At 41.2% G+C, this 13,850-nt stretch overlaps 2 protein-coding genes across 2 annotated transcripts in view; one reads left to right on the top strand and one right to left on the bottom strand.

The window, feature by feature from the left end:
* Positions 1-931, bottom strand: part of LOC126094606 (protein fem-1 homolog CG6966) — a 133,318-nt gene extending 132,387 nt beyond the window's left edge. The window contains exon 1 of the mRNA XM_049909083.1: positions 695-931. Coding sequence (XP_049765040.1) covers positions 695-772 — 78 coding nt within the window. The 5' untranslated portion in view covers positions 773-931. The remainder of the gene's footprint in view (positions 1-694) is intronic.
* A 406-nt stretch (positions 932-1,337) lies between these two features.
* Positions 1,338-13,850, top strand: part of LOC126094552 (protein groucho) — a 701,311-nt gene continuing 688,798 nt past the window's right edge. The window contains exon 1 of the mRNA XM_049908986.1: positions 1,338-1,741. Within this exon, the coding sequence (XP_049764943.1) occupies positions 1,706-1,741 (36 nt within the window). The 5' untranslated portion in view covers positions 1,338-1,705. The remainder of the gene's footprint in view (positions 1,742-13,850) is intronic.

The raw sequence follows: 13,850 nt of genomic DNA on the forward strand, positions 1-13,850 counted from the left end.
CATTCACTACGAGGAAAGCAGTATTGAGGAAAAAAGGACAAATTCGAACTCTTGCAAGGACTACAGCAAATGAAAATTTATCTTTAGAATTGGCAATATACGAATCAAGTTGGCCCAATGAAATTGGTGAGAAGCTGTTTTCATTCAAGGCTTAATGAACTTGTGACTAAGGAATTTTCCTACTCTGATAACAATAGCACATAACCTCAACTGGACTACCAATAACATCTACCTCATTTATCTTCTACTGGACACGTGAACAATGAATCTACAATTACGACTTGTCAGATTAGCTTGCAAAATCACTATTCTTCAGGTTCTATCTTCGTGATAAAGTAAAATAAAATAAACGAACTAATAAATAGAGTACAGACCAAATGCCAGAGATGCTGTACACTAAGCTAGCACGGACTAATAACCGATTCATGCATTGTTTGCAAAATGATTTTATTTTTGAAGCAATAAATTGTCGCACTATTATAATGTCTGCTACTAACGTTTTGTTTTGCATGCGTTAAAGTGCTGTTAAACAGGAGCAAAACAACATCTACGAAATGCAGTGACTACAATCGTATAAACAGTAACAGCTTAGAAATTCATGGAAAATGGGATCTGATAATGACGACAAAATATTTAGGAACCGATAAAGTGGCAGTTGTGTGATTAAAAACATAAGTACATTTCAGAACATTACCTTCAGTCGCCGTAATCTGCCATCCCTAGCTGCATTGAATACAAAATTTTTGATGTCCATTTCTTGATTTTCCGACATACTCCACAGCCCAGGTTCACAAATCTTAATAATTCCCTAATTTTATCCGCTGCAGCTCTCCTCAGCAGCTGTAACGGATAAACTGGAATAAAAACACAATATGGTCTGCACCTGGTTCGGACGTCCCTCACCAGAGGTCTCCACCATACTGCCAGGCTGCTCAGCCCAAAGAGTTTCAGCGGCTCAGCAATACCACTCCTCGAAAAATTCTGACAATAGGTATCAGTGAAAAGACTAACTTTACATTTTGTTTCATTAGTGAAAATAAAAGTAATTAATGCACATATAAAAATACCACTAAGTTGTAATAGACCATATAGCAACATTTTTATTGAATAAATATGCAACAAATTGCACAAATTATGTGGAAACCAGAGATAACTGAACGTCGACTAACGTAGTGAAAGGTACAATAAGTGATATCATTAGCTGTAGTGGAAGTGTGCTGGCTGACTCTTTATGGTCTGTGGTCTCAGCTCCACGCGGAGTTGAAGGGGACCTGTCACTCTTCCACCAGCAGGCGGGGCTTCTGCAGTTCTGGCTGATCATTGGCTGAGAAATATGTGACGTTTCTCTCCAATATACCACGTGGGATATACGCCATTACAAGCAAAGTATCTGGCGGTGGCGGTAGTGGAACAATGGATTGTGCGCGTTAAGAGTGCGAAAACTATATATTTGAATGAAAATCGGCTACGTAATGGAATAAACGAAAAGAATAATGAGTGTATTTTTAACTGGCGCTGTGAAATGTAATTGTGATCAAAGTAATTCGTATTATTGGTAACGGAAAAGTGTGACAACAGTAAAATATTTCGTGTGCGGTGTTGTGGGTTCAGCAACCTGCGGTTTTGCCGAAAGTGGTAATATGTGGAGGTGATGTTTTCTTCAATTGGCATATAGCCGTGTGTGTATTTTGTGCACAGTTTCATCATGTATCCTGCCCCGGCTAGACATCCATCTGCCGCGGTAAGTCACTGTTTTGTTTACTACCTCTTTTAAAGGAAATTTTGTTTCTTGTTGTAGAAGATATGTGTGTCTTCGGTTGTTGAACAATCCATTTGCCGCAGCCATTAAGACTTGTTGATTTTAAAGCATTTGACGATATTTAAAATACGTAATTATTGTGTGAAATACACATGAGTTTTCATTTGTTTACATACATACATTACGCATGTTATTGTGTATATTTTCCTTCATTCATTCCGTGAGGGACTGTTAGTTATAGCGAAGTTAGTAAGAAGGAAAACGTTTCTTCATGGACATTTTTTTTCTTCTTTTAAAACATCCAGATTAGCTACAAAAAGGATGTTCATAAAAATGAACTGAGCTATATTTGCCGAAATATAAGGAAATAAACATTGTGCTCAGACACTGACAATAAATTTCGTTCTCATTTTACTAAATTGTTCCTTGCAAGCTCGAGTAGTTACCACTCTAGCTTACGCTGTTTCTCTCATTCCCGCTGCGTTCTCCTTCCCGCCGCCTCTCTCCATCTCTCACTCTTCCCCACCCAGGCTCCAGCAACAAGCTCCGGGTCAGCCGTGATGAGCCACGATAGAACAAGGTGGCGGGCAGCCGCAGCAGAACAAAGGGCTCTTGCTTCGCGCGTCGAAATGAAGGGAAAAAAAAGGTGGAAGGAATGAGAGGATCCGAGATGTGATGACGGATGGTGGAAGAATGATAGAAACGAAGAGGTTGGTGATCACGGATAGGTCACAAGCTATCTAGAAATTGTCGCATGTTTTGGTTTTTACTGCTTCAAAAAAAAATTATGGGTGATGCACAACTAAGAAAATGTGGGGATTTAATATCAAGTGGATTGTCTGAAAATAGGCTTAATTTCTGTCGCTTGAGAAAATGTGCTTGCCGATACGACAGTTAAATCTCATACACAGCATTCCTTCCAGGATAGATGAAGTCACGGTCACACCGTGCTATGCAGACTTTAGTTTGCAGTTCTGAGAATTTAAAATGCTGGATACTTCCTTGATTCATGGTTTCCATATTTTGTGTTAGGAAGGCATTATCTTACATCTAACATCGCTCGAGTATCTTTCATTTTTTGTTAAGTGTTCGCCCCGTAAAGAAGACGATAAAATTCTTCGTTTCTGTTTACATTACAATACATATCTTCCTGGGAGATCATACGTAAATCAGTTAGTGTTATTGGCATGCACGGTGCGCTTCCAACTGAGACATACCGAGAGAGATCACATAGGGTATTAATTATGTAAACAAGAAATTATTGGGTTACTCGAAAAGAACATACCGGAAAAACGTACCATCCGAAATTGGCCGTTGACCTTAAATTTGAAACATGGTGAAATGAAGATGTAACTAGGCTACTTGGATTGTATTGGGACTACAGAGCCCGTGATCGACTGCCCTCCGTGACAGGAAGCAACATACATGGGCTCTTGGGCTCTTAGGGACCTCAAACATGACAGATTTTTCCCTATCCTGCACAATACAGGGTAATTCAAAAGTCATACCCCATAGGTAGAACTGGGTAAACCAGTACTCCATCGACAATTTACGAGATAGTAGCATGGACCAAAACAGGAAGAAGTGAAGTAAACATGTACTCTGAAATGTATACCTTAAAAGCTATGTTCCCTACTTTATCATTGATACTGCGAAACAAATCTCTTCTATTGCATGCACTTCTCTTTCCATATGTTAAGAGGTAGTGGTACGGACCAAAGAAAAAAAAAGGTCTAACAAACAAGGGCCCCCAAATGCGTTCCTTGAGAGCCATAGTAGCGATGATGAACAAGTTCTCGTAGCACGTAAGGTACACGTTTTAGAGCACATGTTTACTGAACAATTTTTTTAACTTGTTCTGGAAAGCAAAGAGCTTGCAGTAGAACAGATTTGTTTCACAATATCGAAGATAAAGTTTTCATAGTTCTTAAGGTATGTTCACTAAGCTTCTTTCTAGTTTTGGTCCATGCCACCACCTCTGAAAGTTTGTCGGTGGAGTTTTGGTGTATTCTTATGTGTCACAAGGGACATGATTCTGTAAGAGAAATCATGTCGTTTGTTTGTATATGTTGTGTAAGTTATCACGAATAAAGCGTACATCGTCGCCCATTTCCTGCAAGACAATAATCTGTCGCATAGTTAACGGCTCTAATGTGGCATTGACAGCTAGTTTTTATTAGATGAACAGAGCAGGCATCTGAGAGAGCAGCATATTAAGCCAACAACCAGTTGTCGGAATTCCGGTACTTCTTCAGGAATGGAAGATCATGAAGAGAGGTGTCAGTCATACGCGTAATACGCTAAAAAGAGTAATTACATATAGATGATAAACAAGCATAAAACGTTTTCTGAATCCAGTGTATTTCTTATGAGTGTCCGTCTGCATTCATACATCTGTATTCTATGTCTTCGTATTTTTGTGTGCTACTTCATTTAGTTTTAATTCTGCTTGACCATCCTCGTTGTGTACGACCTGGTCGTACATTTCATTGCCACTAGTCACAAACTTCAGAGTAGGGACATATATATACAAAATTGTAATTAGTGTACGACTACTTCTGACAGCGCGCGTGTGCGCTGTGTATGTATGTGTGTGTGTGTGTGTGTGTGTGTGTGGGTGTGTGTGTGTTGCATGAGTTAGTTGCAGTATAATCATTAGGCTTGCGTCTTACGTTGATATGACACAGCAGTATTGCTATTATTAGACTGCTTACTAAGTAACCGCAGAAGACAGTACTTTTGCAGGCGTATGTTCCGTAAATGCAAGAAACACACACATACGTAAGGAATTCTGGTTACTCAATTACTTTCAATAATCGAGCGTGCCAACGATTTTACTACGGATCAGACGATCCATTACAGTAAAAGATTATCTAGCCTGTCATAAACATCAGATATGGTAGTTTGATGCTGTTTAGACCAGGTTGGCAATGGAAAAGCCTTTAGCATTTACATAGAAAATTGATTGTGAATGTAGATGTTGTGTCGGGCTGTTACTACTTACGCTGCATAATCAATGGCGGAATTACGAATAGTTTCCAACAGTTTACAGTAAGTTATCACTGGAAACGTGTAAAAAGGAGTCAAGCAGCAACTTGAGAAATGAGGAGCGAATCTAATTGCAAAAGGTTGCTTATCCTGTGCATAAAAGGAAGGGAAGAGGAAAAGAATACAACAAAAGGCGAGTGGTTAGCTCCCAAGAAATGAAATAGTCAAGGCAGCAAAAGATCAAATAGGCATGCAGAAAACGCCTAATCGAGATCATTGGTTGACATGAGATATGTAATATAACTGATGGAAGGAGAAGTTATAAACTGCAAATGCGCAGGCAAAAGGGATGGACCAATAATCTCCAAAAATGAGACTGGCCGTAAATGCAAAGTGGAAAATCAGGAATGGCAATACAAAGAATGCAATGCTGTAGAATCAGGACTAGGGGAAAGATGGATGAACGTATAGGAAAGTCAAAGACTTGAAGAAAAGAAAAACACCTGTGTGAATATTAAAGAACTCACATGGAAAGGTTGCACTAAGAAAGGAGGACTACGATGTAGGAGGAATATGTAGCTCTATATAAGAAAAACAATATTGAAGGAGATATTGTAGAAAATAGATTATGGTTTGGGAAAAGAAGTTGACAAAAATCTGTAAGACCCAAGTCAAAACAAGGCCCCTGGGATGGATGTCATTCCCTTAGAAACGTGCCACAAGAAAAACGCCCAACAACCTCAAGAAGAATGTAATATTTCCTATTCTAAAGAAAGCAGCTACAGACAGGAGTAAATATTACTGGACAATCAGTTTAACAAGTTGCAGACTGACACGAATTATTTACAGAAGATAGGAAAAACTGGTAGAAGCTGACCTCAGTGAAGATTAGTTAAGAGTTCTGGAGAAACATATTAACACATAAGGCAGTACTGACACTACCAATTACCTAACAAGACAGGCTGCAGAAAGACAAACCCACATTTATAGCATCTGTAGATTTAGAGGAAGCTCTTGACAATACTGACTGAAATACAAATTTTAGAATTCCAGAATTGTTTGGGATAAAATAAACAAGCAAAAAGTTATTAGCAACTTGTACAGTAACTAGACTGCAGTTATAAAAGTCAAAGAACGAGGAAGGGAATCAGTAGTAGAGAAAGGAGTGAGACAGTGTTGTAGCTTATTCCCAGTGTTATTCAATCTGTACATTGTGCAAGCTGTGAAGGAGACCAAGAAGGAAATTGGAAAAGAGACTTAAGTTCAGAAAAAAGGAATTAAAAAGTTTAATGTTTGCCGGCGACGTAATTCTGCCAGAGAAGGCAAAGAACATGGAAGATCAGTTGAAAAAAATGGATAGTTTCTTGAAAAGAGGTAAGAGAAATATCAGCAAAAGTAAGAAACAGCAATGGAATATAGTCTTAAATCAAATGATGTTGAGGAAGTTAGATAAGAAAAGAGAGATTAAATGCAGATGAGTTTTTCTGTTTGGGCGACAAAATAAGTAACTATGGCCATAGCAGAGAGAACATAGAATGCATACTGGCTATGGCAAGGAAAGCATCTCTGAAAAAGAGAAATTTTATTATCATCAAATATAAGTTTGTGAGTTGGGAAAGATGTGCTGGAAGCTTTTGTATGGAAGTTAATCGTGGATGAGCAACACTTAAGACATAAAGAGAGTAGAAGCTTTTGAAATGTAGTGCTACAGAAGAATGCTGAAGATTAAATGAGTAGATCGAATAGTGTAAAAATAAGTTTGTTTCATAGCTTAAGTAGGCCTAATAGAAAGTAGCGGTTACTGTAGCAAAAGGCCTCTCACAAAACACAAATTCTGTTAGTAGGCCTATGTAAAGGCTATCAGGAACACCAAAGCTAGTGTCCAGACTCTCATGGGTGATAAAAGAATTGAAATTGAGGATAACTACACAAAAACACTGAATTCAGTTTTCAAGTGTTAATCCATGAGTACGACACTAGTTAAGCTTCCACAACACTGTAGAGATGAGTCATACAGATCGTAGTGTCGGGGATTGGCCTTACAAAATAGTTAAATTGAACATGGGCCAGTGGGACTCCCATATATTTCAGAACCCTAGAACATGTTTCCAACTCAAAAGTAACGAGGTATCTCGCACAATAGGACTTGTTATATATCAGTATGGAATACGAAAACATCAGTCATGCGAAATCCAAAAGCGATGGACTGAGGCAGTCAGGTAGGTGCAGAATTTATTGACTTGCAAGAAGTCTTTCACTCAGAATCATAACACTAATTGCCAAAATTTAGTTCACATTGGTATCAAAATTTGTAACAGGATTGAAGGTTTCTTGGTAGGAAGTATATTATCTTGGATAGAGTGTCGTCTCAAGGGGAGTGTATTGAGACCATTGCTGCTCATGTTATACACACATCAAAAAACGTTTTGCATCACCTCGGATCCGAGAGTCTGGAACCTGTACAAAAAATTGGAATAGAGTTATTCACAAACATCATTCCCGCCCTTTTTATTGCTCATGAAAACCACACATTGCATGTTGTACCACCAAACAGCGAGACCTTCAGAGGTGGTGGTCCAGATTGCTGTACACACTGGTACCTCTAATACCCAGTAGCACATCCTCTTGCATTGATGCATACCTGTATTCGTCGTGGCATACTATCCACCAGTTCATCAAAGCACTATTGGTCTAGATTGTCCCACTCCTCAACGGTGATTCGGCGTAGATCCCTCAGATTGGTTGGTGGGTCACCTCGTCCGTAAACTGTCCATTTGAATATATCCCAGGCATGTTCGATAGGGTTCATGTCTGGAGAACATGCAGGCCACTCTAGTTGAGCGATGTGCACGATGGGCGCACGAATTGTCGTCCACGAAGACGAATACCTCGCCTATATGCTGCCAATATGGTTGCACTATCAGTCGCAGGATGGCATTCACGTATCGTACAGCCGTTGCGGCACCTTCCATGGCCACCAGTGGCGTACGCCGGCCCCAATAATGCCACCCTAAAACAGCAGGGAACATCCACCTTGCTGCATTTGCTGGACAGTGTGTCTAAGGCGTTCAATCTGACTGGGTTGCCTCCAAAAACAGCAGGGAACGTCCACCTTGCTGCATTCGCTGGACAGTGTGTCTAAGGCGTTCAATCTGACTGGGTTGCCTCCAAACACGTCTCCGACGATTGTCTGTTTCAATGTATATGCGACGCTCATCGGTGAAGATGACGTGATGCCAATCCTGAGCGGTCCATTCGGCATGCTGTTGGGCCATCGGTACTGTACTGCATGGTGTCGTGGTTCCAAAGATGGACCTCGCCCTGGATGTCGGGAGTGAAGTTGTGCATCATGCAAGCTATTGTGCACAGTTCGAGTCGTAACACGACGTCCTGTGGCTGCACGAAAAGCGTTATTCCACATGGTGGCGTTGCTGTCAGGGTTCATCCGACACACAATCCGTAGGCAGCGGTTATCCACTGCAGTAGTAGCCCTTGGGCGGCCTGAGCGAGGCATGTCATCGACAGTTCCTGTCTCTCTGTATCTCCTCCATGTCCGAACAACATCACTTTGGTTCACTCGGAGACGCCTGGACACTTTCCTTGTTGAGAGCCCTTCCTGACACAAAGTAACAATGCGAACGGCGGTATTGACAGTCTAGGCATGGTTGAACTACAGACAACACGAGCTGCGCACCTCCTTCCTGATGGAATGACTGGAACTGATCGGCTGTCGGACCCCTCCGTCTAATAGGCGCTGCTCATGCATGGTTGTTTACATCTTTGGGCGGATTTAGTGACATCTCTGAACAGTGAAAGGGACTGTGTATGTGATAAAATATCCACAGTCAAAGTCTATCTTCAGAAGTTCTGGGAGCCGGGGTGATGCAAAACATTTTTTGATGTGTGTATATTGATGACTGGGCAGAAAATATTAATAGCAACCCCACGCTTTTCACATGTGATACTGTTATCTGCAATGACATATTGTTCGAAAATAGCTGCACAAATATTCAGTCAGATGCTTTAAAGTTGTGCAAAGATTGGCAACATGCTTAAAATGTTCATAACGTGAAATTATGCACTTTGCGAAACGAGGAAAGTAGTATCTAGACTACACTATTAAAGAGCGACAACTGGAATTAGTCACTTAATATGGATACCTCAGTGTGTTTGTGGTAATATAGAATGGAATGAGCACAGAGGTTTAGTTATAGGCAGACTTTGGTCCGTTGGTAGGATATTGGAAAATGCAATATATGAACTTACATGCACCTCTTGTCAACCATTATACAAGGTGAAAACATGCAGAAACTTTCAAGATATTTAGAACAGCTCAGAAGTCTGAGTGACATCTCCCACACACATTTGCTGACCACCTAATGCCCCAAAACCAACTAAAATTGAAGCGGATTTAAAAATACTAAAATTCAGCCACAACCTGTACCATAATCTTACAGTAGAAAAAACTATCAAATACAGAAGACATTAACAGCAGGAAAATTATTAAAAACGACTACACTACACTGTGCAAAGGCCCATATTCAACACATTAAAGTAATTCTACAGAAAAGGCGACACAAACAGCCAAACACACACACACACACACACACACACACACACACACACACACACACAAAGCACTGACTGTTCGCAGCTGGCAAAGGAAGGATGACGTTTGCTACATATATAATTGCTAGAAACGGTATCCTTGCTGTTCTTTCTACCCAGTCTCTGACGAGATGCTTACACTTATTGCATGATTTTGTTGTTACGATAATCAAAACTCACGTCACTGACTGTGGCTTTCATCATTGTTGCCTCAGAAGTCATCGCGCTGTACAACGTTTCTAAACAAGGGTAATAACGAGGCCGATATGGTAATTGGGATGACGCCGATTGGTTTGGTTGGAAACGTCTGAATTTGACTGGGAGGACAGAAAGAAAACTTCGAAAGAACAAGAGGCCTTCGTGTGCTAGGTAGTGTTCATTTGGCCAGCAGTGATTTTACGTGGAAGCAACCAATCAGAAAGGACGCAAAAATCGTGAGTAAACGAGTTTTGTAATGAGGTCGTGTACGCACGAATTAATTGCTATTACACAAACTGAAACATGGGCATTGTTTCTAGGTCACCATACCACGTCAATTTTAATCTATCTTTGGTGACTGGTACAAAACTGTCACATAAGATTTTTTTTCTTTTGTTCCAGGGATCAGGGAATGTGCTTTGCGTAACTTTTGAGACGAGGTGACGAAACTAGACTGAACTCCTGAACATCTATTCGTTACCATTTTTTTGTAATCAGTTTTGATGCATAGAATCGACATACAGTGAATTTAGTAACTCTGTAATACGGTGTTGCAAGAGGCCATCTAAATCTGTTGAATTATCCATCACGATAGCATGTATGTTGGTAGAGACATAAAGCGGGAGAGAGTGAGAGAAAGAGAGAGACAGAGAAATATTTTTCACTTTCGGCTTTACAACCATGACCTCCGCCACTCAATTTACCAGCTGCTACTTGAAGTTCAGAACTTTTCTCTGCTTCACCGACTGAGGAAGGAAGACAGGGTTGTCTACATTTTCATTGTGGAAGCCTATCAGTTCGAGCGAGCAAGTGCATGGCAGAAGGTACAACAAGGAACGTCATGCCATGTTCATACGAAAAATGAACAGAACGATTTATTTAGAACAAATGAATGATCTTTTATTTTATGTCACAGTTTGTAACAAGAGAGAAGTTATGGGCAGAATTTTCTAAATGGGAGGCAATGAATGTTGAGTACAGTAATGTTGCTTCAGGTCAGTAGTTCTTAACATTTATGTGAAAGCAATCGTAAAATGGAGATCAGCAGTTCATGGGAATATTTTACTTCAAGGCAGTATCGTCCTACATGCATACAATCTGGCTGTCTTCGTTAATCAAATATTGTTGAATAAAGTTACAATGTGGTAACATCAGCATCGAAAAGTAGAGCTACGGCCTTCACGAAAAATACATCTCATGGAAACATTTGTGCAGACAGTTCCATAAGTGTTAAGGTATCATTTATAACAGAGTACCTTCAACCTTGCAGACCAGTTTGGTTTCGGGAGGTTAGAGGAGTAGAATGTTTTAGACTGGGCTGCAGATTGTAAACTGTAATCACAGAGAAACACCATTAATTGATCGGCCGTAGAAGATACGGAATTACTGTGTATATGGCCATTATGTCTGTGGCTTAAAATAAAGATGATGCTGAAATAGTTTGTACTGCAAACGATCCAACGTTTTTATCATCATAGGAGGTAAAACTGTTGCCAATGTGAGGGCTGATTCTAATACCAGATTACTTTAATAGGCAACGTACTATTTTAGGTGGTATGCCATTGCCTTCTTCCGACCTTTGAACAGACTTACCCAGCTGCAGGGGAACCTACAGTTTAGCATAGACTTGGAGCTGCAACTTGGCATTTTTACTTATTATCATACTTTGCCATAGTTGGAAGGAATGGAAAATTGACAGACAGAAACCTTAAGATTGTAGTATTCTAAAACGGATGCATCTGCTCAGCTGACAAGCATTCATGCCAGAAGTGGCATTCATGCAGAGTGCTGTGCGCCACCCGCGATTCTGTACCCTTCAAAAATTACTACAAACGCGTGTCGTTAATGCACATTTCTGAAGATACGATGCAAGGAAATGACTGCTAGAGAGAAGCTGCAATGAAAAGCAAATTAAGCTGCCGTATCTTTAGTCTGAGGCACATTTTCGATTCACCACGCAGTTACGAAGAAGCTATGAACTGCTTAGAATGACTTTCATCCCGTACATTTGCGCTTAACATGGCGGTATGTAATTCTGAGTACACGGCTTCCAAGCCCATCTGCGCTGAGTGGCAATTACAGACTTAATTGCCTGAAGTCACAGAGGCGCTGTGAGCATTTCTAACTCTCCCTTCGTATTCTGGGATCGAAGATGTTTGATGACTGAAAATTTTTACTGATTCTGTCTGTATACACTGTTTTCTGATTCTTGTAAGACCACACTCAAGTCCGAATCCGAAAGCTGGATTGTCAATAAATACATCACTGAATATTGAAGGCATGTTTATTAAGCACACCAGCGTACAACCAGAACAGAACTGATCTAGATGGAGTGTGCAGTTATTTATATAAATATCGAATATTCGAGAAAGCTAGTGAATTTGTAGAAGCATTGAATATTCCAGACATACAAACATTTCAAACTTTAAATGTTTCAGGAACCTCCCAAAAATCATAAGTACTTAATAACAAATATTTTCTGTGGTCAGTCTGAACCGGTGCCCCTCCGCACGCCAGCTAGTGACGATAACCACTGCACCACACTGATGGCACCAGAAATCACGACATTGATCCATCTTCTGGAGAAACAGTGACCCGCTGTTTCAGCTGACTGCAACACTTTGGATCTGGATCTTGCCGCTGGTTGTCTGTATGGCGGCACTGGTGGTGCCTCGCATTCTGGTCATGTTGTTACGTCCTCGTCACTACGATGAGTATCGAAGACAACCCCTCGAAGCACCACCATCGAATTGGTCTTACGTTTCCTTCAGACTCCCATCGCCGATCTGCCCCTCTCGACAGTAAGAAGGCTTCATACGGAAACTATGGACGACGTCTCTGCACTTTTGTATTCCCGAGGGAGGGTAATAATCTCCGATTTGAAATACGACGTCCAGCATGCGACAAAGGATACGATTCGGCCCAACCTAGTGCTTTAGTAACTTTGTCTGAAGTCCCACTGTCTACACACGTATGAAGATACGTACCAAATCTCCCGGCCTGTATCTCACTGGCCAGACAACCCCTCGAAGCACCACCATCGAATTGGTCTTACGTTTCCTTCAGACTCCCATCGCCGATCTGCCCCTCTGGACAGTAAGAAGGCTTCATACGGAAACTATGGACGACGTCTCTGCACTTTTGTATTCCCGAGGGAGGGTAATAATCTCCGATTTGAAATACGACGTCCAGCATGCGACAAAGGATACGATTCGGCCCAACCTAGTGCTTTAGTAACTTTGTCTGAAGTCCCACTGTCTACACACGTATGAAGATACGTACCAAATCTCCCGGCCTGTATCTCACTGGCCAGTGCTGGGCGTTATAGTGCTCTCGGTCTTTCTCCTGAGCAGTGAGGGCCAGGATGCTGCCTGGATTCTTCAGTTGGGTGTTTCACATAGTCATCCTGAGTATTGTCAAGTTTGAGACACAAACAGTATATCGATTGTCGTCACAGCCTCCTGACGTGGAGCGGAAAGAGCTGTATGAAATCTGTAGAGTGTTGACCACTGTGTTGTTTGAATGTCTTGAGTGGCAGAAGTGCATCCTAATCTCCCTATTCGACATCGACAAACGGCGAGAACATATCTGACAACATCTTATTAAAGCATTCTATTGGGCCATACGTCTGTGTATGGTAGGCATTTATACTGTGGGAGATGTCGTAACACTAAATTACCTCATACTAATCACGAATGGGAAATTTTTCACGATCAAAGAGCATGACATGGGGTGCACTGTGCGTGAAAATAATGTCTTCTACAAGGAACATTGTAATTTTTGGAGCTTCAGCACTTGGCACAGCTTAGTCGAAAGCATAGCGAGTGAGGAAGTCAGTACAGACTACTATCCATCGATTCCCATTTGTCGACTCAAGAATCCTCCCCAGTAGTTCAGTTCCAGTTTGGTGGCATCCTCCTTGAGTCGGTTCCTCTTCTTCAAGGTTTCTATGGCTTTCAGCAGTATTGGATCTTCCCTCTGTTCTGCAGCAGTGTCATTTAATACTACAACGGCTGAAATTTCGTCCATGTTGCTGTGTTTTGCTAAAGGACTCCGTGAAATGCAGTCAGCGTCCATGTGTTTGCGTCCGCTTTTGTACACCACTGTGACGTCATACGCTAGAAGCCTAAGTTCTTATCTCTCCAGTCGACCTGGCGGATCCTTCAGGGCCAGTGAGCCGGCATGACAGTGGTGATCTATCACAACAGTGAATGGCTTGACAAGTAACTACAGCTGGAACTTTTTGATGGGCCAAACAACTACAAGGCACTCTTTCTCAGTTGTTGAGTAGTTCTTC

This window comes from Schistocerca cancellata, chromosome 8 (assembly GCF_023864275.1).
Source record: "Schistocerca cancellata isolate TAMUIC-IGC-003103 chromosome 8, iqSchCanc2.1, whole genome shotgun sequence".
Taxonomy (NCBI): domain Eukaryota; kingdom Metazoa; phylum Arthropoda; class Insecta; order Orthoptera; family Acrididae; genus Schistocerca; species Schistocerca cancellata.